General features: G+C 48.3%; 1 protein-coding gene and 1 long non-coding RNA gene across 3 annotated transcripts in view; one reads left to right on the top strand and one right to left on the bottom strand.

Moving 5' to 3' along the window:
* DNAJC11 (DnaJ heat shock protein family (Hsp40) member C11) overlaps positions 1-1,810 on the bottom strand; it is a 70,439-nt gene extending 68,629 nt beyond the window's left edge. The window contains exon 1 of the mRNA XM_027060545.2: positions 1,654-1,810. Coding sequence (XP_026916346.1) covers positions 1,654-1,725 — 72 coding nt within the window. The 5' untranslated portion in view covers positions 1,726-1,810. The remainder of the gene's footprint in view (positions 1-1,653) is intronic.
* On the top strand, positions 449-20,155 carry LOC113599567 (uncharacterized). Of its 2 annotated transcripts, XR_008291816.1 has the most exons (3): positions 449-1,293; positions 15,881-17,806; positions 19,869-20,155. It is a non-coding gene; the product is annotated as an uncharacterized LOC113599567 (long non-coding RNA). The 2 variants fall into 2 exon arrangements; XR_008291815.1 differs by lacking the exon at positions 449-1,293 and having other exon boundaries at positions 15,748-17,806.
* Positions 20,156-23,251: the final 3,096 nt, after the last annotated feature.

A 23,251-nucleotide genomic window follows, 5' to 3' on the forward strand; every position in this document is an offset into this window, starting at 1 on the left:
ATTCAGTAAGCCTGGAAAATGGGATACATTGTTGCTCAATTACTGATAAGGCCGACTATAAACCAGTGGTAAGAAAGGCTGGTTCAGAAAAGCTGGTTTCATATACTGCTTTGCTTCTAAGAACTGGAGAAAACTTAGTAACTAGCCAAACAGCTTCATTCAAAGGGAAAGAAACCCAAGGCCAAAGAAGTGATTCACCCCAAGCTTTACTGTTTATGACTTATGAGAACCTCCAGGTGCCTATGGCAGATGATAACATGACTTGCATTTCCCCCCAGACAGTTCATTGTTCATAATGCACGGTGGCTAACACATTTGGGGGATTTTAGGTGGGTGCCCAAGCTCACAGTACCAGAACTAGCAGCTCTGTAGTCTGACTAGTTACGACAGCAGAGCGGAAGCTGCGCCCGGACTTCCCAGGGATGAATTCAGGCTCTCGCACTTTCTACTGATGTGACTCTGGGCAAGTCACTTAACCTCTCTCTGCCTCAGTTTTCTGAGCTGTAAGTCAAGGATTATCATAACATTTCCCTTAGGGGCTGGGGTGAGAAATGAACAAGATAATGTAACATAAAGTGTTCACTCCGCACGGGGCCCTGCACAAAAGCAGTACTCAAAAAATGTTGGCTATTACCGACAGACACGATGCACACCAACATTTACGCACGACACACATTTGACTGGTTTTGTCTAGAACTTTGTCAAACTTGGCTAATTACGATCGCTAGGAAAAATGAGAGGGAATTAACGGTTCTCTAGCAGGGCTGGGAAGACCGAACCCGGCAGCTTAGAGATAAAAGATCCACCTTATGACCTGACCTTGGAAGCCTTCCTGCCCTTCACACTGATGTCAACGGGGCTGGTCAACAAGAAATGAAACTTCCTGGGCCCCTACTACGTGCCAGGCACAGCGTGAGACCCTATCTCTTGCTGGGTGAGGAAACAGGGTGCAAACACTCGGCGTGTGGAAAGCGGTGCGCGTGCTGAGGCCGTGCTTGGGGCACCGCCTGCTTTTCCTGGCTTTACGGCTTCTTCCTAAACTGAGGCCTCCGAATTGAGGCTGTAGGTACGGGAGGCTCTTCCTTCAATTTCGGGACAGCAGCTCAGGGGACAGGAGGACACAAGCCACGTGCCTCGGGGCCTGAATTCACTTCAGAAGCCGGACGTCCCCATGGATACTCGGGAACCGGACAGACCCCCCTGGGAAGGTTTGCTGGTGGCTTTGACCTTGGTGCCTGAGACTCAGTTTCCCATTCTGCCGGCCGGGGGCGATGACCTAGCCCCTCAGCCAAGGTGAGTTTGTGAGCCGGACGAGGCACCAGGTCCTGGAGGGCCGGGAACCCCACTCCAAGAGCCTCCACCTCGGGGAGCCTTCTTCCTCCTGCGGGTACCGGGGCCTCTGGCCTTGCCAGGACGCGGCGCCCCGGCCGCCGAGAGCAGGGGCAGAGGCCGGCGGGACACCCCCAGTGCAAGGGTCGGGGCAGTGGGGACCGCCCGGTCGGCGGCCGGTCGCGCATGTCGGACGGGGTCACGCGGCCTCCCCCGCCGGGCCCCGGCCGCCCGTGGCGGGGACGGAGCGGTGGCCGCCAGCCCGGCCCTCCCGAGCCACCGGGCGCGGCCTCCGCCCAGACGGCGTCCCGCCGCAGGCCTCACCTCCCTGCGCACGTTCAGCAACGAGTAATAGTCTTCATTGTCCAGCTCCTCCTCGCTCAAGGCCGTCGCCATCTTCGCAACCTTTCACCCCGCCAAACCGGCAAGGCCGTGCCCAAGAGGGACCGGCGAGCCGCGGCCCCAACAGCGCGGGCCAGCCCGCCTGCGCCACAGCGGCCCCTGGCGGACCGGAGTGGCGTCGCCGCCGCCCGCGCATTGCGGCAGCGCGCCTGCGCCCTGCGCCCCCGCGCGGCTGAGGGCGGGACGCGGCGCCGGGGGCCAGCCACGTGCTGCTCGCGATCCTGAAGCCAGCCCGGCTCAGCGGGGACCGGACCGGGACTTTGCGGTCACACCTGGGGACTCCCTGTGTGCCCCACGACCTCTCCCTTGTCTCACCACCCCCTCCTCCCGCCGGCTACCAGTGCGGCGAGCATCCTGTCCCAAACAGCCCCACCGAGGCCACCCCCGTGAGGCCACCCCGGCCCGAGACTCCTCGAGGCCCCACTTGCTGGCTCGTCTTTGCACAGGAAACCCCCAGAACGGAATTGGCTCCTGCCTCCGTTGTTCTTTGTCTTTTCTCGCGGCCGTCCAGAACCCTGCCCAGAGGACCAGCCTCCTCATTATCGTTTTTTATGATTGCCCTATATTTAGGAGCACCTGACCATTTTTTCTGCTTCTTAACTGACGAGGCAATACCCATTTGGTTCCTAACATAATTGTCTCTGGCAGGCATATATACCTTCAGTCCCTATCCCAGAGCCGTCCTCTTGTAAATTTCTACCTTATAATTTAGCGGTGGAGTCTAATTGATTTCAACCTGGTGCCTGCTGTTTGGTGCATTATTAAAGACGTCTCGGTTACAATCATCTAAATAATTTAAATGTCTTCGAAAGGATGCAATTATCAAGAGAAGGTGGACAGCAGAGCTCCCATACTCTTGCCACCTGTTTGGTTCATGCTGACCTGTATCCATTCCTCATTATTTCTCAGGAATGTGTGTTGTTCCTTAACTAAGGATCAGTTTAGAACCATCCCTGTTGCCCTTCCTAAGCAGGTCCCCTGGGAAGCCCCAAACACCTGTCTGTGGATTTGAGAAGTTGATTTCTTTCTCTTTCTAATTTTTGGCCAGATGTTCGCCATCTGGGCCTGTGTGTGGTCCCTTCCAAGTTGCCCACCCCTCTCGGGATCTTTTGGCATTGAGACACATAGGTGTGCTGAGGCAGGTTTATTGAGTCAGTCTGGAGCCGACCTCTGCCCGGGGTTGCAAAGGAAGAGCTGTTTCTCTAGCTGTGTGAGGCTTCTCCGCAATAGCTGCCGCAGACCCTCACGTTCCGCAAGCTATCACAGCAATTTTTTACGGTCTTTCTTTTTTCTCCTTTGCAGAACAGTGATTAGGGCTAAGCTGCTTGCTGACATTTGCTGGTCTTTAAGAATTTCTTACAGAGAGGCTGGGGGGAAAAAAAACTACAATGTTGAGACATTCCTTTTTTCCTTAGGTTTGTAGACGTTAATTGGGCCATAATGCTCAGTTGGGTAGAGAAATTCCTTGCTATCCTTCTGCTTTGGAAAACACCGCCTCTAGGAATTATATAAACAGAACCTAACATATGTTTCAGAACGTTCAGGTCTGCGTTTCTATGATTGAGGATGACCTGGTTTTTATCATCACCCGAACAAAATAAATAGTGACTCAGGGATGCTCTGTGTTTGTCCTCTCTCGGGCCCATGATGCTTTGTAGTATGGTTACTTGGAAAGTGGTTGTGACAAATGGAAAATAACTTAGATACACCACAGGCCTGAGAGTAAATTTATTTCGGAGGTTGGCTGTTTTGTTTCTCCCTCCAAAAACCCTAATCTCTGATGGGCAAAATAATGGAAACCAGGAACAGTACAAATTGATAAGTTACCACACCCATTCAGCCGTTACTCGTGCCAGAGCAACGGACGAAACTCAGCCACATTAACTCATTGCCTTGCATTTTTTTAACTTTATTTATTTATATATGAGACAGAGACAGAGAGAGCAAGTGGGGGAGGAGCAGAGAGAGAGAATCCCGAGTAGGCTCCATGCTGAGAGTGCTGATGCAAGGCACAAACTCGAACTGTGAGATGATGGCCTGAGCTGAAATCAAGAGTGAGGCATTTGAGGTGCACCTGGGTGGCTGAGTCCGTGAAGTGTCTGACTCTTGGTTTTGGCTCAGGTCACGACCTCATGTTTTTTTGTTTTTGTTTTAAATTTTTTTTTAACATTTATTTATTACTGAGAGACAGAGAGAGACGGAGCATGAACGGGGGAGAGGCAGAGAGAGGAGGAGACACAGAATCTGAAGCAGGCTCCAGGCTCTGAAGCTGTCAGCACAGATCCAATGCGGGGCTCGAACTCACGGACGGCGAGAGCATGACCTGAGCTGAAGTCGGACACTTAACCGACCGAGCCACCCAGGTGCCCCATCGGATTTTTTTAAAAAGAGTCAGGCACTTGGGGCGCCTGGGTGGCTCAGTCGGTTAAGTGTCCGACTTCGGCTCAGGTCACGATCTCACGGTCCGTGAGTTCGAGCCCCGCGTCGGGCTCTGGGCTGATGGCTCAGAGCCTGGAGCCTGCTTCAGATTCTGTGTCTCCCTCTCTCTCTGCCCCTCCCCCGTTCGTGCTCCATCTCTCTCTGTCTCAAAAATAAATAAACATTAAAAAAAAAAAAAAGAGTCAGGCACTTGCCTGAGCCACCCAGGTGCCCCACTGCCTTGCATTTTTGTTTTCTCTTTATTGGGTAAAGCCACAAACCAGTTTGTAATTTAGCTGCAAAGCCCAGCCTGGTATACTTATGTAATATATTTATATATACATGTGTATGTATTATATATGTATATATAATCATTTTTGAATTCTCTTAGCTATATTTAAAAAAACATTTTTTTTAACATTTATTCATTTTTGAGAGACAGAGAGAGACAGAGAATGAGTGGGGAAGGGGCAGAGACAGGGAGACACAGAATCTGAGGCAGGCTCCAGGCTCTGAGCTGTGAGCACAGAGCCTGACACGGGGCTCGAACTCACAAACTGCGAGATCATGACCTAAGCCGAAGTCGGATGCTTAACTGACTGAGCCACCCAGGCACCCCAAATTCTCTTAGCTTTAAATAGAAAAGATAAAAACCTGACCTTCACCACCATTTGTTTTTTATTTTTAATTTTTTTTAATGTTTTTTATTTATTTTTGAGACAGAGACAGAGCATGAGCAGGGGAGGGGCAGAGACACAGAGAGGGAGACACAGAATCTGAAGCAGGCTCCAGGCTCTGAGCTGTCAGCACAGAGCCCAACGCGGGGCTCGAACTCACAGACTGTGAGATCATGACCTGAGCCGAAGTCGGATGCTTAACCGACTGAGCCACCCAGGCGCCCCTAACCTTTACCACCATTCGTATTCAGAATGACCCAGAACATGTGGCCTTCCCAGGACTGCCTATCGGGAAGCTTTCTCTGTTTAATGGCTTTATCTAGTGCTGGGGCCCTCCTTTCTAGCACTAAATACAGGACTCAGTTAGATTTGAATTTCAGATATGCAGTGAATAATTGTTAGGATAAGTATACTAATATTGCATGGGGCATATGCATATACTAAAAAAATCCATTGTGTGTCTGAAATTCATTTGGACTGGGAGCCCTGTAATTTTTCTTCCTACTCGCGGCATCCCCCAACTGGAACCCCTTCACTCCTTCCCCCTTTTCCTGAGTCGGACTCCTGAGAGATGAGGTTAGCAGCCTGACCCAACCCTGCACAGCTGGTCTGGATCCACACCCTTTCTCTATAATTCAGGAGGAAAAATTACCTCTAATCTTTTTTATTATTCTCTTGTCACTGAGTCCAGATTGGGACTCAGTGCCTGTTTGCCATTCATAGACTGTTCTCTCTTTTCCTCCTGAACTCTGATAACCCTGTTAAGAGGAGTTAGGGGGAAAATATCCCTCAGCTAAAGAAAAGAAGGGAAAGTCTGCAGGCACGCAAGGATTAAATTTTCTTGATGGTATCTCCCCCCTTAGCATTTCAGGGACGTGTCATTTACATCTTTAGCCAAGATGACAATTGCAGAAGGGTTGAGTCAGCCAGAGGAAGGGCCACTCCTGCAAGAACTGAGACAGTCCCACACCCCAGAGGCAGCCTGGGGGGGGGGGGAGGGTCTGGCAGCAGTGCAGGGACGGACAGGGGGTGGGGAGGTGGGGTCACGCCTCACCAGGTTTAGACCTCACCATCCCGACGAAGTGTGCATCTCCGCAGTCTCCGATTCAGAGCTCCTGCCTTTGGAACTCAGCATTTCACCTGCAAGGTGATCACCCATTGTGCCGAGGGTACCGGTTTCCCTGCCGTTTGCAACTTTAGGTCCCTGGTCCCTGTGTGTTAGTCCATCCTAATCCATCAGCACTCAGCTGGGGTCCTTTCCGAGCTGCTTTCTTGGTCATTCAGCGATTTCAAAAATCCTTTGACCTTTGGCTCTGTCCACCACATCCACTCTCTGGTTGGTTCTCTTCCTTTTTGTGGTTCTCCCGGGCTGTCGGGAGTAGCTGGGGGAAAGTCTTGGAAAACACACAGTTGATGCTCTCTGACTTCAACGAGCCCCCAGTGTTACTTGGTGAACCTATTGCATTCACCTCTTATTAAGCCTCTGTGAATTCCCCCACAGTGTCTCCTCAGCTTATCTTTAAGTTGGAAGGCAACATCCAGGAAAGGGCACTGGCGGTTCAGCAATTCACGAGAAGGACATGTTTTCTGTTTTAGTGGAATTAACCCTCCAAGGGGACCGGGCGGGGAAGTGGAGACAATAAACCAGTTACTTAATAAACAAGATAATTTCAGATGCTGAGTGCTGTATGGAAAATAAAACACACTGATGTAACGGTGGGACATCACAGGTGGGGGGAGTTCACGTTAAGTTGGTTGGTCATGAAAGATCTATCTGGGAGGTAATTTTGAACTGAATGACGGGAAGGATCCAGCTTGCAAGACCTTGGGGAAGAACGTTCTGGTGCAAAGGCTCAGAGACAGGAAGAAGTTTGGTGTGCTCCAGGAACAGGGAGGGTGAAGCATAAGACTGATCGTTCAGTGAGCATGAAGCGTATCAGGTGGGGGCGGGGGGGGGGGGGTGGGTGGGGGTGGGGAGGAAGCGTTAGGAAAAGGTGTTAGAGAAGCTCGGTTAGGGCTCATGGAGGGCAGTGTTCAAGAATTCAAATTTTATTCCAACCACGATGGGGAGCATGGAAGGATTTTAAGCAGGGAGGTGACATGGTCCTATTTCCATCCCCCCCTCCGAAGGATTATTCCAGGGGGATGAGGCTAGAGGGAGCAAGAATGGAAGCAGCCCCTCCCCTCCTCCCCTGTTAGAGGCTATCACAGTGTTCTGGAAAGAGAGGGAGGTGGGCTTGCACTAAGACAGACGGGGCTGCACGGGGCTGGCAAGCATGGACCACTGGTTGCACTGGGGTCAACAGGAAGTGACGATAGGTTGGGTCTGGAGGGGGTGGGGGTGGAAGAGCGGAAAAGGTGGTTAGTTACTCCTCCATTTTGGCTTGCGGTGCCAGGGGGTGAGGCCATCTATGCTCCCGAGGAAGCTAGGGAAGCGGCAGGGTTTGGAGGGAGTAACAAAAAGTTCTACTTTGGAGAAGTAGACCTAAGTCTTTCTTAGACCTCCACGTAGAGGAGGTACCTGCTCCTTCTGCTTCCTTTCCGCTCACTCTTTCCCTTCTTGCCATCAGACCCTCATTCCCATCCTTCACTAGAATTCCCTCCTCAAAGTTTCCAGTGACTTCTTGAGCCCCAGAGCCAATGGCATCTGTTTCCTCGCCATTGGCCTGGACCCCAGGCAGCATTAACAGCGTTGCCTTCTTTTTCATTATAAGCTCTCCATCCTCCACTGCTCCGCTTTCTCTCTCTCTCTCTTGACCTCCATGTTGCTCTGTATCCATTGTCCTTACTTCCTCCTGCTGGTATTCAGGACCCGTGTGATCTAGGTTCACCCATCTTTCAGCCTTATAGCTCCTGACTTTCTTCATGGAGCTTTGGTTCTAGCCAGAAAAAAATTTTTTTAAATCTCTGAACCATTCTTGAACTTGGTTCTGAACCTTTCTTGCATCTCTGAGCTTCCATGAAGGGTCATTGACCTACAGCTTAAACAAACACCGTGTGGAATTTTTTTGAGTATGGGGTCTGCTGTTGAACAGTGCTCTCAACTTTTGTTTATCTGAAAAGATCTTTATCTGTCTTTATTAATATTAAGGGATTTTTTTTCCACTCAGGGTAGAGGAATCTAGTTTGACAGTTCTTTTGTTTTCCAGCACATTGTTCCCAATACGGTTTCACTTCCTTTAGATGTCTGGGATTACTGCCGTGACATGATTCTCTTGTTTCTTTGGGGATCTCAATTAAGCGTGTTAGACCCTCTCAGTGTATTCTGTATGCTTTTTATTCTCTTTTGTATCTTCCTTCTTTTTGTCTCTATGGCTTCTTTGTGGATAGTTCTCCATGACCAGTCTTCTACTTCTCTATACTTCTCTCATTTTCCTAAAATTTTTTTTTTTTGCTACTTTATTGGAGTATAGTTGACGTGCAATAAATGCGCATGTTTAAAGTGAAAAATTTTATGAGTTTGACACATGTATGTGCCTGTGAATCCATTACAGTAAATAAGATGATGAACTGCCAATCCGCTACTTATCATTGTAGATTAGTCTGCATTTTCTAGAATTTTATATATGGAACATACAGCCTGTCCCACAGCTGTCATCTTGCATCTTCCCTAGACTGTCACTGTAGGATGACCCATTCCCTGTCTTCACTGTTGGCACCCCTGTTCCTGAATGCCCTATTTCCTATTTGTTTGTTTCATTCCCCCCTTTTTTTTAATGTTTATTTTTGAAAGAGAGAGACAGAGCATGAGCAGGGGAAGGTACAGAGAGGCACACACACAGAATCCAAAGCAGGCTTCAGGTTCTGTGCTGTCTGCACAAGCCTGATGCAGGGCTCGAACCCATGAACGATGAGATCATGACCTGAGCCGAGGTCGGACGTTTAACCGACTCAGCCACCCGGGCACCCCTCCTTGTTTTTAATGGAGTAAATCTTTCCAGGTTTTTGAGAACTTGGATACCCTTACCCAACTTTATATTTGATAGTGAGTTTGCTAGGTGGATAGTTTGACTGGGTACAAAAGTCTAGGTTCTAAAGATTTTTCCTCATAATTTTGAAGGCATTGGTTTACAACCTCAGTTTCCCAATGTTGCTGGCAATAAGATGGACCCTGTTCTAGTTCCTATGGCTTTGTAACTGGTTTTTTTTTCTTCTTTCTTTGGAAACATTGTTTTTATTCCTGGTTTTCTGAAATTACATGATGATGTACCTTGTATAGATCTTCTAAAATGGATTGTGCTATGCATTCAGTGGGTTCATTTCTGTCCATTGGAGAAATATATTCGTTTGTTTGTTTGTCCGTTTGTTTCGAGAGGGGGGAAGGGCAGAGGGAGAGAGAGAATCTAAAGCAGGCTCCACACTCAGCACAGAGCCCAACATGGGGCTCGAACTCACAAACAGTGAGATCATGACCTGAACTGAAATCAAGAGTTGGACACTTAACTGACTGAGTCACTCAGTCAGAAATATCTTAGACTGATATATCTGGATATATCTGATATATCTGGAGAAATATCTTAGACTGATAACTTAATTCCACTTAATTGGTTTTTTTGGTTTATTCTTATTGGAGCTATGTTTGTTGTGATGCCAGACCTCCTGGACTGATTCCCACATGCTTTTATTTCCATCCTTTTGTTCTTTTAGTCTTTGTTGGAGATGCAACTATATCTGTCAGTTCTTCTATTGATTTTTGAAAAATACTTGTCATAATATATTTTTTAAAAATTTCCAGGGGCACCTGGGTGGCTCAGTCAGTTAAGCATCTGACTTTGGCTCAGGTCATGATCTCGTGGTTCATGCGTTTGAGCCCTGTGTCAAGCTCTGTGCTGACAGCTCAGAGCCTGGAGCCTATTTCAGATTCTGTGTCTCCTTCTCTCTCTGCCCCTCCCCTGCTCACACTCTGTGTGTGTCTCTCTCTCTTGCTCTCAAAAATAAGTAAACATTAAAAAAATTTTTAAAATTTTCCAGAGCTCTTTCTTGTTCTTTGATTATTTTATCTTTAAAATAGGTTTGTAGGGGCGCCTGGGTGGCGCAGTCGGTTAAGCGTCCGACTTCAGCCAGGTCACGATCTCGCGGTCCGTGGGTTCGAGCCCCGTGTCGGGCTCTGGGCTGATGGCTCAGAGCCTGGAGCCTGTTTCCGATTCTGTGTCTCCCTCTCTCTCTGCCCCTCCCCCATTCATGCTCTGTCTCTCTCTATCCCCCCCCAAAAAAACAAACAAAAAACAAAAAAAAAACGTTGGAAAAAAAATTAAAAAAAAATAAAATAAAATAAAATAGGTTTGTATATGCAACTTGTTCTCTTGTATTTCTGAGAACGTATTTAAGTTTTATTCTACCTTTTCACTTTTTGTATTTCCTCCTAGTTATTTTTCCCCCTGTTTGTTTTGGCCTTTGTGGGTATGTGTGGGTGGGTGGAAGGGACTTTTGTCAAAACTCTGGTGATCCTTGGCTGTCTATTCATGGGAGCCCCGTGTACATGTTCAAGACTACTCTTCAGGGGGGCTCTTAGAGAGTTGTCAGGTAAGGTCCCCCACATGTCAGATCTGTAGGTCTTTTCTCTTGGGTGTATTGGTTTTCCCAGGGGGGAGTCCTACTTTTCCCTCTGCCTGGGGTAGGTAAAGGCTCTGTAGGAAAGGGGACGGGAATAGCATTTCATTACAATATCTGCTATCTAGCTTTGCTTTGTTATCTAGACTCCAGGGCCTTTCCTGTCGAGCCTCAGCAGATAATAAACCCCCTACAGGGTGCAGGTGGGGCTGTAGTTGCCTGACTGGCTAGATTGGGGAAAGAGTTGGGGTTCTAAACTATCTGCACATAGACTAGCAACACGCATGTCCAGCCTCCAATTCCTGAGTCACTCCTGGATCCTGTAGCACAAACCAGCCCACTTTTCAGTTGTCTTCCCTGACCTCACAAGCATTTAGCCAAGTGGAGAAAGCTGTAACCCAAGTTTGTTACAAAGGGCCCCTCCATTTTCCGTCTTCCAAATTTTTGTCGCATCTTTTGTCCAATGTTGTCTCTTACATGCATTGTGTCCATGTGTATTTATACTTAGTTCCTTTGTTACCCTTTCATTGGGATTTCTGGAGGGAGCAAAGACAACCTCCTATCTGTGTCTCATCAGGTTTAATCTCAGTCCTTTTGTACAACGTAATGTCCATTCGTACCACTTATATTCCACTGACAAATTTCCATCGTTTACACGTTTATTTCCTCTGTTAGACTGTAAGCTCTGGAGGCAAGTGCTTGAAATAGTTTGTATTTTATTTCCAACAGCGTTGTGTGTCTGTGTGTAATAAGAGCTTAACGTACATGCATGTATTTAACGTGCACTGAAACCAAGAGGAAAGAGAGCTCGAAGCAAAAGATGATGGAAGTGGGGAAGCAGAGAGATGTTTTCATCCACTGATAGGCAGGGCGACAGAGCTCAGGCTGAGGTGCCAGGGACCCCAGGAGCCTAGCAGAGCGCCAAGGGAAACTCTAAGCCTTTCTGAATTGGGGTCGGTCAGCCTTCTTCACAAACATCCCTGATCTCAGGAAATACGTGGTTCTGTAGTGTGATAAGCTGCCCAGCTCCCTTACCCGTCGTTTCTTGGGAACCCCAAGGAGAGACAGGTGGAGGTGGCTTTGTCACAGAGGGGACCCGCTTTGACCATAGAGTCACGCTGGGTTTGAAGAAATGTCTTCTTTTTAAACTTATTTGCTTTTTTGAGAGAGAGAGCACAAGTGGGGGAGGGGGCAGAGGGAGAGAGAAAGAGAGAACCTCAAGCAGGTTCCATGCTCAGCACAGAGCGCAACGTGGGGCTCAATCTCAAGACCCTGGGATCATGACCCGAGCCGAAATCAAGAGTTGGACACTCAACTGACTGAACCACCCAGGTGCCCCAAAGAGATGTCTTCTTTTGAATTAAGTGCCAACTTCGAAGAAAAACCTATGGGTATTTTGTTGGTTGGCTGGTTATTTTAATTTGTTTTTACATGTTTTCTCCCTGAAACAGAAGTTATTATCTAGCAAGAAGCCAGGGGGTTCCAGAAGTAGATAGATCAGCAGCTCAATGATACCAAGGAAGAAGGCACTTTCCAAGTTGTCTCTGGCATTCTTGGGATTTGTGTCTGCTTAGGCTAGATCCTCTTACAGTGCTTGGATGGCTGCTGTAGGTCATTAAAAAAAACACACATGAGTATTTTATCTTACAGAGATAGCAGGAGTCCTTGTAGGGAGGGGAGATGAAGAGTTGTTTAATGGGTGTAGAGTTATAGAGTTTCAGTTTTGCAAGATGGAAAGCGCTCTGGAGATTGGTCACACAACAACGTAAATGTACTTACTCTATTGATCGGTACACTTAAAAATGCTTTAGGTGGGGGCACCTGGGTGGTTTGGTCAGTTGAGCATCTGACTCTTGATTTCAGCTCAGGTCACGATCTCATGGTTCATGAGTTCGAGCCCCCCCTAGGGCTCTGCACCGTCACAGAGCCTGCTTGAGATTCTCTCTCTCCTTCTCTCTCTCTTCCCCTCCCCTGCTCTCGCTCTCTCTCAAAATAAACAAATAAATGACAAAAAATGGTTTAGGTGGTAAATTTTATGTTATGTGTATTTTATTACAATTAAAAATTTTTTAAAAATATATTGGGAGTCTTGATCTCTTGACTTTGGGTGGCTTTTAAATCCAGAAGATTTTACCCTTGATTCTTGATTCCACTGTCGTCAGGAAAGCCAAGCAGTTAGCAGAAATGTTGCCTGCCAGAGATTGAAAGTTCTAGAACTCAGGGGCGCCCGGGTGGCTCAGTCGGTTGAGTGTCCGACTTTGGCTCAGGTCATGATCTCACGGTTTGTGAGTTCGAGCCCGCATTGGGCTCTGTGCTGACAGCTCAGAGCCTGGAGCCTGCTTCGGATTCTGTCTCCCTCTCTCTCTGCCCCTCTCCTGCTCATGTGCCCCCCCTCAGAAAATAAAAACAAAATAAACATTAAAAAAATAAAAAAAAAATAAAACTCAAGACGCTTCTAGAAAGGTCAGAGCAGGGTCTCCAACCTCAGTGCTATCAGTATTTGGTGCTGGGTAATTATGGGGCTGTCCTGTGCGCTGTAAGGAGCTTAGCACTACCCTGACCTCTACCCCCTCGATGCCGGTAGTACCCCTCCCCAGCCGCAACAACCAAAAATGTCTCCAGATATTGCCAGAATTCCCTTAGGGGACAAAATCACCCTAGTCAAGAACTCTGGGTTAGAGGTGAGGACACTGGTCATGAACCACAAGGTCATGAACCCCTCTTCTCTGACATCGGCTTCTCCTACTTTCCGCGCGCAGGAGAAAGATTTTCCAGCTTCTAGAATTAAATGGATTGAAAAAGGAAAATATTTAAACTACCATTTATAGAATATTTGCCATGTGCCAGACACTGTGCTAACGGATTCCTCTCATTTAATTTTCCAATGTAATTACTGATAGCTTCACTTGACAGAGGAGGCAGCTGGGCTCAGGCAGGTTCTCGTCCCAGCCCTCAGAGCTCGTAAACCTCAAAACGGATTCAGACGCAGGTCTGTCTCCTTTTAGGACTGCCTTTACGTTCAATCGTTATTTCGCTTTTAGACTGATTTGTATAATGATGTTTCAGAGGACCTTGAGCCGTACGTGTGGTGACGTCAGTTTTGTCTTCTCCTTCCCTCGGACACGTGGTGTGTGAAGATGTTATCAGGGACCCGTGAGGGCGGGGAATGTTCTCTTGCCCGCTTAACAGCTCTGACTCCAACATGAAGTGTCTGCGAGTGAAGACACCTTGCATCCCCTGGCCAGGCAGGTGGCTAAGGGACCCAACATCATCCCCTTCCCAGTCGGAACGCTGCTCGAATGTCCCTTAACCAGCAGAGGGCAGACCTGTGGTCCCGATCGGCACAAGTGGGCAAAGAAAATTGTTCTTGAAGGTTTGGAACGGAGGGGGAGACGTTTCAGGACAGTGGCAGCTGCAGCCCTCGCTTGTCCAGAGGCGGGGCTGTTTTTCTGTTTTTGTGGACAATGCATTTAATCGTCCTGTGCTCTCAAAAATGCATAACCTCCTTCCGTAAAGATAACGTCAAGTTGCCAGACCACCTCGACTCTGCTTTCCTACTCCTGACTCCTCACTAGTACGCCGATCTTGGTCTGGAGTGTGGTGTTATAGGAGCGGGAATTGCCTCTGCTGTGAAACACCATTAAGAAGGAGGGGCTTTTCCTCCGCATCCTCCTATCTGGTAGGCTCTCCAGGGCTCACTGAGGCCATGTGTTCAAGCCCCAGCACGCTCCCCCCGGCAGGACGCTGAATCCAGAAGGGGATGGATGCATTGAAAGAGTTCATGAGAAAGGAAATTACCCACAGGACCTTTTGCCAAAATTCTATCCGGGCTGAAACTCTGACGAATCCCCCCAAATCTTCATTTTTACAAGCTCGCCTGCGCGAAAACCGCAGGAAGGGTAAACAACAACTTCTCCAAGTTGGTGCAGTTCCCTGGAGAAGCCGGCTTTCACCCGCTGCCTGGCCCTTCTGCTCCGTGCCTGGCAGAGCCGTATGAATCATGTTCATGCAGAGGCTTTTCCCTTCCCGTCCCTGTGACCACCCGCATTTCTGGGGGGTCGAACGTTTTCAGAATCTCTTTTGCACTGGCGGGGTGGGACGTGGTGAGGGTGAGGAGGAGCGTTTATTTCCCCTTCCCACTGGGCTGTTGTCCTCACTCCCAGATGCGTCCGATTACGATGTGCCTGATTATGTTCAGCGTTGTGACTGAGCCTAGTACAACGGTCGTCTGGGAAAAATCCAAAGAATGTCACAGATTCTGCTTGTCTGATGAGGGGAGAGGAAGGTCCCCACTCTGAGCAATGACTTGCCTGCAGAAACACTCCACCTCTCACATTCCTGTGCTTCCAGCGAAGCTTCAGTAATTAGTTCCTTGCGAACAATGCAAAAGGACAAAAGTTTCAAGGTGTGGGATCACCATGGCAACGACGCAGCTTCCCCGCTGGGGCCGGGTCTCAGAATGATAGGAACTGGTCATGGCATTCCTCTGAAATTGGCCAAAGCCTCAAGACCCGCAGGATCGCCAATTCGGGGCGAGAATGTGAATCTTTGCATCTCCCCGGGCACAGTGGGTGTTGCTGGGTGGCACAGAGGCCCCCAGAAAGGTACGTCCATGTCTTCATTCCTGTGAATGTGACCTTACTTGGAAAAAGGGTCTTTGCAGATGTCATTAAGGATCTCGAAATGAGATCATCCTGGATTTGGGGTAAGCCCTAAATCCAAAGGCAGGTGTTCTTACGAGAAAACGTAGAGGGAGATTTGAGACACGGACACGTGGCTCCACGTGAAGACGGAGGCAGAGGCTGGAACCACGTGTCTGCGAGCCAAGGGACACCAGGAGCCCCCAGAGGCTGCAAGAGGTAGGAAGGGTTCTCCCCTAGAGTCTTCAGAGGGAGCATGGCTCTACTCATATCCGGATTTCAGACTTCGGCCTCCAGAACTGTGAGAGAATAAATTTCAAGTCTCGAACCCCCCCCCCCCCCCCCCCCCCCCCAGTTTGTGGTACTTTGTGACCGTAGCCACAGGAAACTGATACCATGGGTGATTTCTGCTCCCTCCATCCCACACCTTCCTATGCTTGAGTTACAGCAAAGAGCCCTCTCCCACCCACTGTAGAACACGTTTTTTGCATTAGAAAAGAAGAGGAAAAAAGTAAAGCAGATTCGGGCTGGGACATGTAGCCGGCCAGGTCATCAGAACCAACTCTGGGGTCAGTGGGCTCTACTCGGGCTACCAGGGCTCATCCTGGGGACCCCGAGAGTGCTGCTCTCCCTCTAGTACGGCTCCACGCTCTGGTCAGAATCCCCATTTCTGTGTGTGTGGCATCATGAATGGTTTCCATGGAAACGAAAGGTTGAGCTAGAACGGTGCCAAGGCGCATCTAAACTTCAGAACTGAACAGGGGCTTTTGTTTTTGCCAGCCATGGGGTTTCATTCCTTCTGAAGATGTCACGGGGATTTTGGAATGTGTGCCCATGACTTCCTGGTTTTCTCTGCTTTTCCAGCCCACCTGGCTCACAAAACATGGAGTGACTGACGTGGGAGCGCCTCGGATCCTCACATCCCTAGCTCTTCAGGCTCTCCCTTAGTTTTGCATGTGCATGTAAATGGTAACGAGTAAGGCGAGATTTGCTGTAAATAACCAGATGGTCCCCACAGGGTAGGCTGCAGGTGAGATGGAAATTCTAGCAGGAGATCTCACAGCCCAAACTTTGCCAATCTAAACTCATCTTTGGTTTAGCGTATCAGAACCAGCAAACAGAAGGGGAAAGTGGACCCAAAGCTCTGTGCTTGCCCTCATGACCCTGAGGTCAGGGGCTGTGAGTTGACACCTGCTTCCTGTCAGTACCAGAGGCGTGGCCTCCGATGCGCACAGACTTTTCCTCCACGGGTTAGTCACGGGGAGAAGCAGACCATCCCCAGCCCTCTAACTGGCTCCCGGTAACTGGTGGAGGAGCCCAGGTATGGACTATGTGGATCACTGAAGCTCCGCACCCCTGCTTTACAGGAGACGCCACCTGGTAATTCTTACTGCAGAGTAAGTAAGCGTGGAGTGGGGGGTAGGTAGGGTGACCATATTGTCAAAGTGGAGTGCGTTTCAGAATTTAAGGAGCTGCTGTTAATCATCTCAGACCCACAGGCACAATCTGGACTGTCTCTGGAAAAGAGGGCCATCAGGTAACCCTACCTTTAGGCCAACCTGTACCCCACTCCACTAAAGATCTCAGTGTTGAAGTGCCCTGTGATTCAGTGCTTGGACCTCTTTTTTCTTTTATTTATTTATTTTTAATGTCTATTTGTTTTTGAGAGAGAGAGAGAGCGAGAGCAGGGGAGGAGCAGAGAGAGAGGGAGACACAGAATCTGAAGGAGGCTCCAGGCTCTGAGCTGTCGGCACAGAGCCCGTTGCGGGGCTCGAGCTCACAGACTGCGAGATCATGACCTGAGCCGAAGTCGGACGCTTAACCGTCTGAGCCACCCAGGCGCCCCCCCCACCCCCTTTTTAAAAAAATCTTACATAGTCCCCATACCGGTGCTGTCCAGTGGAATTGCAATGATGGAAATGCTCTACATCCGTACTGTCCAATATAATAGCCACTAGTCAAATGTAGCTGTCGAGTACTTGAAATGCAGCTGATGTAACTAAGTAAGTCAACTTTAAGTTTTACTTAATTTTAATTAATATACATTTAAATGGCCGCATCTGGCTAGTGGTTACTATTCCGGACAGTGCAGACCCAGATAATTTTTTTTTTTCCCAGCCAGGCTCATGGCTTTAAGTACCACCCACAGATTCTGACCCCCAAATCTGTCTAGCCACCCCAACCTCTCCCCTCACATCCAGATCCATATATCCAATTTGATGTATTTACTTGGATGTCTAATAGGCATTTCAAACTTAACACAGGCAAAACTAACCTTCTGATCACAATATGATACCACTTCAAGCCCATTTAGTAGGGCTATTAAAAAACAAACAAAGAGAAAGCAGCAAGTGTTGGCAAGGACTCCTGCACACTGCTAATGGGAATGTAAAATGGTGCAGCTGCTGTGGAAAATGATAGGGCAGTTCTTAAAAAATGTAGACAGAATTATCATATAATTGAGGCATTCTACTCCCAGGTATCTATCCCAAAGAACCAAAAGCAGGGACTCGAACAGACATTTGTACGCCCATGTTCAGAGTAGCGTTATTCACGATGGCGGAAAGGTGGAAGAAGGCCAAGTGTCCGTCCACGGACGAACGTGGTCCATACACACAATGGAATATTGTTCGGCCTTAAACAAGAAGGGGATTCTGACATGCTATAATGTGGATGCACCTTGAAGTTCATCCATGATGCTGAGTGAAGTAAGCCGGTCGCAAAAGAACAAACACTGTGAGAGTCCTCACTGACGTGAGGTTCCTAGAGCAGTCAACTCACAGAGACAGAGTAAGGCTGGTGATCGCCAGGAGCTGGGGAGCAGTGGGGGTGTTTAAGGAGTTCAGCGTACCTGTGGGGAAGATGTAAACATTCTCGACATGGATGGTGGTGATGGAGGCACAACACACGTATCAGGTGCCCCAGAGCCGTAGCGTTAAAAGGTGGTCAAAATGGTAAATTTTGTCACGTAAAACACCCGAGTCTTCTCATTCCAATAATTCCTGATCTTGCTTCTGATATTTCCTTCATACCTGCTCCTTATGCAGACTTCTCGTCCCCCTTAATGCCACCTCGATTTTTCCATTGGTGGGAGCCAAAGACCCCTTTTTTCTCTTCCAGGCCACCTCCGGCCCACCACTAAAGCTCAGCTGTGCCTTCAGATATGCGCTCAGAACCTCGCCACAGGCCCTGTCACCCACCATGCTGGGCCAGGGGTCATCCCTCCACACACGTGTCCGCTGATTTTTCGTGTCACCAGGAGTGCCAGCATGTCTTTGCTAGGACCCGGAAGCCCCGCCTTATCTGTCCTGTTGCACAAGCCTCTTCCTGTTCCTCACACATCCCAGGAATGTCCCTGCCTGCAAGGTCTTTGCTCCAAATCTTTGCGGCCCAGCCCCCAGCCCCAACTTCTTAGGTGTGTATCTCCGTGAGCCCTTCCCAACCCTGTCGAAAATTCCAGCACCTCTCCTGCCAACGCTTCCTGTCCTCCTTGCTCGCTTTCGTCTTGCGCTCATCCCCTTTCATCAATATCTAAACATATTATATGTTTTATTCATCTTGTTTATTTTCAGCCTCCCCGCTAAAATGTATGATGTTTAAGGCAGGGGTTTCAAAATCTCTTTCGTCCTCTGCTTTTCTCACCGTGCCCAGTAAATGCGTGTTACATTAATGAAGGAATGCAGACGTTTAGGGGACTCCTCAGGACCCATCTCTTTTAGGGACTCTTCTTTGATTGACATAGAACTACCCTCAGCTCTTTAGGAAGCTGCATGAAGCACCTTCATAAGCTTGGTTTACATTTCATTGAAGTCATTGGTCCTGTCAGGGCGACGTTGCCCCCTCAGGGGACTTCGGCCGGGTCAGGAGACGCTTTTGGTCATCAAAAGGGGCAGGAGGTGGCTACCTGTACCTCTAGTTGGTAGAGGCCAGGGATTTTGCTGAACATCCTGCAATACACAGGACAAAGAATTATCCGAACACGATGTTACTTGTGCAGAGGTCAAGAACCCCTAATTCAACCCAACCGTATGACAAGTTATCTAGTCTGTGTGTAATAAGAGATGAATTCCTTGAGGGCTGTTTTAGGCTGAGTTGTGCCCTCCAAAAAAGATACGTGGAAGTCCCAATCTCTAATACTTCACAATGTGACCTTACTTGTCAATAGGGTCTTTAAGTTGAGGTCACCAAGATGATTTGGCAAGCGGTCGTCAAGTTGAGATGAGGTCATTAGGGTGGGTCCTAATCCAATGTGACTGGCGTCCTTATGGAAAAGGGAAACCTGGACACAGACATGCAGCCAGGAAAGACCACATGAAGACAGAGGGCGGGGTGGCCGTGCGACTGGAGCCCTGTAGCTACAAGCCTAGGGTCACCAAGGACATCTGTCTGCCATTGAAACTGGAAGCTACAGAGAAGGATCCTCCCTCCCCTCTCCACCCCACCCCCCCAAGGTCCTCAGATAAAGCTCAGGCCTGCTGACTGTGAGAGAAGAAATTGCTGTTGTTTTAAGCCACCTAGTTTTTGGCACTTTGTTAGGGCAGCCCCAGGAAGCTAATACAAGGTCAGAGCCAGTGCTAAATCCGAACCTGATACTAATGGGGTTTATAACCTGTGACAATTAAATTAGTGTCTTGGAAAAATGAGAGCGTTCACCAGGATGGTGGTTAGATTCTCATACGGAGGAGAGACAAGGATATTTAGTCTTTTGGGTATTATGAAACTCATGACCTAGAGTTGGCCAAGAGCACTTGGATGATAGATGTTCAAAGCCACCAGTCGCCAAAGCCTTTCATGGGAAAATTACCCTAGCACAAAGTGCTTTTTGCTAATATTAACTTTGGTTCCATTTCAGATCAATGGAGGCAAAAAACCAGGAGATCCCATAAATCCCGTCGAGCTCGTCACAGCTGCCAAATTATGCCCTGATAAAGCTTTTGGTGGCTAACGATATGGCCGTTCACCCGGAGTGGATGCGGCTGGGAGGGAGGTTTCTGGAGAGCGCCTGGACCACGGTGGAGACACTTGTCATGAAGCGTTATCTGAAGGCCCTCTGGCCCTAATGAAGGGTGAAGCTTTGAACGTGATTATTTCTAAACAAATAAATAATAAGGATAACTTAAAAATAAACAGAGATCTCGATTTAAAGGCTACTTATTGTCTCAGGACCAAGATTAACAGTGAGTGGCAAGTTTTTGTGAGAGATAATGTCTTTTCACATATAAAAGATCCTATTGATTTCCTGTTGGTATTATCCCGAGAATGTGCAGTGTGCATCTATGGAGCAGAGACAATCTTCCATCACTTGCTTTATGGGAAGAGAATGGTTATTGTATCTCTTCCCATAAAATATAATCTCTTTTCCTCTTCCCAAAAAAAAAAAAAAAAAATCTACCTGTTCCTCTGGGAATTTCCAGTTGTAATCTGGGGAAGTGAATTGATTTTTTTTTCTTTTCTTTTGCATGTGCCAGGATTTTTATATTTGGCTTCTTTGCATTTTCTCATTGTTCTCTGGAGTCTGGCTTTTCCAGATTGTTATTTGAGCCCGTCTAAAAATTCCTTTAAAATCAGTGCCATTGAAACACACGTCATGGTGGATGTCAGGTTCCCTGTGACTTGCTTAGAAGGGGTGCCCCTCCTTTATCCTCCAACCGGGGGCTGGTGTGAGTGCCTGGGAGGGCTTTGGAGGCAATGAGAGCTTGCCTAGTGTGTTGCAACAGGATAAAAATGCAAAAAAAAAAAAAAGAACCCCAAAACCAAAACAAAACCCAAAACCCAATCACTGAAGGAAGGAAATGTTCTTCTTGAGGATGGGGGCTCTCGGCATCACCTCCGGGCATGTCTTCAGGATCAATGCAGATGTCAGGGCAAAGTCCTTCCTATTTAAATATCGTGCTCTGAGAAGCAGTGGCTTCCTAAGCTAATGAGTGTGGCTATGTCCAGACCTCACACATGGAGGTCTGCGAACTGTACAGGCAGCTGCAGAGCCTGTCCTGTGGCTCTGCCTTCACCTCTTTATTAACACAGACCCTCCCCTCATTGGCCTAGCCCAGCCCTGCCCACCCTTCCAGGGTCAAGTCCCGCACAAATGCCCACCACACTTTCTGCCCTCTACACTGTTCTTCCTTTCTTGCCTGAACTCCTGTGGTGCTCTAGAATGCATCCTCCCGCGGGCACCAGATGACAGCCACCTCTCCTTGCACCTGCGCTGGGGTGCAGCTCAGCCACGGGGGCTCAGAGCCTGGAGCCTGTTTCAGATTCTGTGCCTCCCTCTCTGTCTCCGCCCCTCCCCCACTCATGCTCTGTCTGTCTGTCTCTCTCTCAAAAATAAACAAACATTAAAAAATTAAAAATAAAAGAGAGAGTGTGTGTGTGCTTTACATTATAAATCTCAATGTTATGGGCTGAAATGTGTTCCCCCAAATTCATACATTGAACCCCTAACCCCCAGCACCTCAGAATGTGACTGTATTTGGAGATGGGGGACTTTGAAGAGGTGATGAAGTCAAATAATGAGATCATTAGGGGGGGCCCTGACCCAGCGTGGCTGTTATCCTTCTAAGAAGAGAGGAGACACACACAGAGGGCTGACCGCGTGAGGGAGAAGGTGGCCATCCATAAGCCAAGCAGAGAGGCCTCAGAAGAAATCAGCCTGCCAACACTTTGCTCTCAGACTTCCAGCTTCCAGAACTGTGAGGAAATAAATTCCTGTTGTTTAAGCCCCCCAGTCTGTGGATCTTTGCTATGGGAGCCTTAGGGAACTAGTCTAATCAACTAGTCACAGAGCCTAGTGACACAGGACAAAGGCCAGATTGCTTAGCTTGGTATTCAAGACCCTTTATAACCTTGTCTCCTCCCAAATTCCCAATCTGTCTTCTTCCTTCCTATCGTATCATCCCAGGCACCCTCTCTGGGTGACACCCAGGCTCCTTCCGCCCCAGATTCCCTCCCATCCCTGCCCCTGGCCCTCAGCGCATTCTCTTCCCAGACAGCTTTCTCCTGGGCCAGCCCATGCAGACCCAAACCAAGGCCAACCCAAGCCCAAATCCTCCTGAAGCTTCAGTGATAGTCCATTAACTAGGAAAGAATCGTGGAGCTCCATTGTGGATTGTGCAGTGGTTTTCAAACTGTGCTCCCCAGGATCCCCCCAGGGGCTACTGTGTGTAACAGCGGGGGCAGGGGTGAAAAGGGTCAGCCCCTCCTAGCCATTCACCAAGCAGAGAGCCGCCTTTCTTCTGGGTGATTTCCAGGTATTTCCATAGATTACTTTAAAAAATAAAGGGGGTTCTGTGGGGTGCAAACGGTGCTGGAGAACGCCACTGAACATCTTATTCTGGATGTAATGACAACAAAATGTCCAAAAAACTGATACAGAGCTAACGGTCCTTGTTCAGGAAATACTTAGGCAAACAGAGCCCATAACACTTTTATCTAGATTTCCTAGAACTGTACTCATCACAAAGGATAAACTCAATTATCAAAACTCATTGACTCCGAAAATGTAAGTTCCATATACTTCTGCCCATTCCGATTCATCAGACTGGCAGCTGTCGTGTTGTTAATGTGATCGTGACTTGCCTTGTTATTAATCTATTTTCTAAGTACGAAAGGATGGCACTTTGGATTCTCTGATACAGATGTGGACATTTGCCAGGTCACATCTGGCCAGGGGTTTGTTGAACCATGACTTCATGAGAAATCCATTCCCGTCCCCTTCGGCTGACCTTAGGGCAGTCTTCTCAGGCTCGCTTTTCTCTCTTGTAATCTAAAAATTAAACTTCAGTCTTTATGATTTATGCGGTGCGATTTCTTTCAGATTTTAACAGCACATCCTGTTATGTTAAGGAGGTCTCAATGAGGCAAGGAAGGGGAAAGTCTGTAATTCTGTCCCTCAGAGAATTAAGCTAATGTCCCCCTCCAAAGTTTGGAGCAAATTTCCTTGGACCTTTTTGCTTCAGAGTTCTGACCGCAAGATTTTTCACCCACGGGACCTAAGGCTTTCTTAAACCAGCCTTTCAATATCAAATATCAGTCCGTGAATGTGCAGTGGGTTTATTGAATGCCTGTAGGATAAGTGAATCAGGAAAGTGTGGCTCAATCTTCCCCACAAAAATAGGCAAGTTCTTCCTCATGCCCCATCCCCAGCCGGCACCAACCTGCCAATACGCACGCAATATCCCTGGATATTTTCAGAGAGAAAGGCGAGTCCCTTGGAATCAAGGTGAGGTTATTTATTCT

This window comes from Acinonyx jubatus, chromosome C1 (assembly GCF_027475565.1).
Source record: "Acinonyx jubatus isolate Ajub_Pintada_27869175 chromosome C1, VMU_Ajub_asm_v1.0, whole genome shotgun sequence".
Taxonomy (NCBI): Eukaryota; Metazoa; Chordata; class Mammalia; order Carnivora; family Felidae; genus Acinonyx; species Acinonyx jubatus.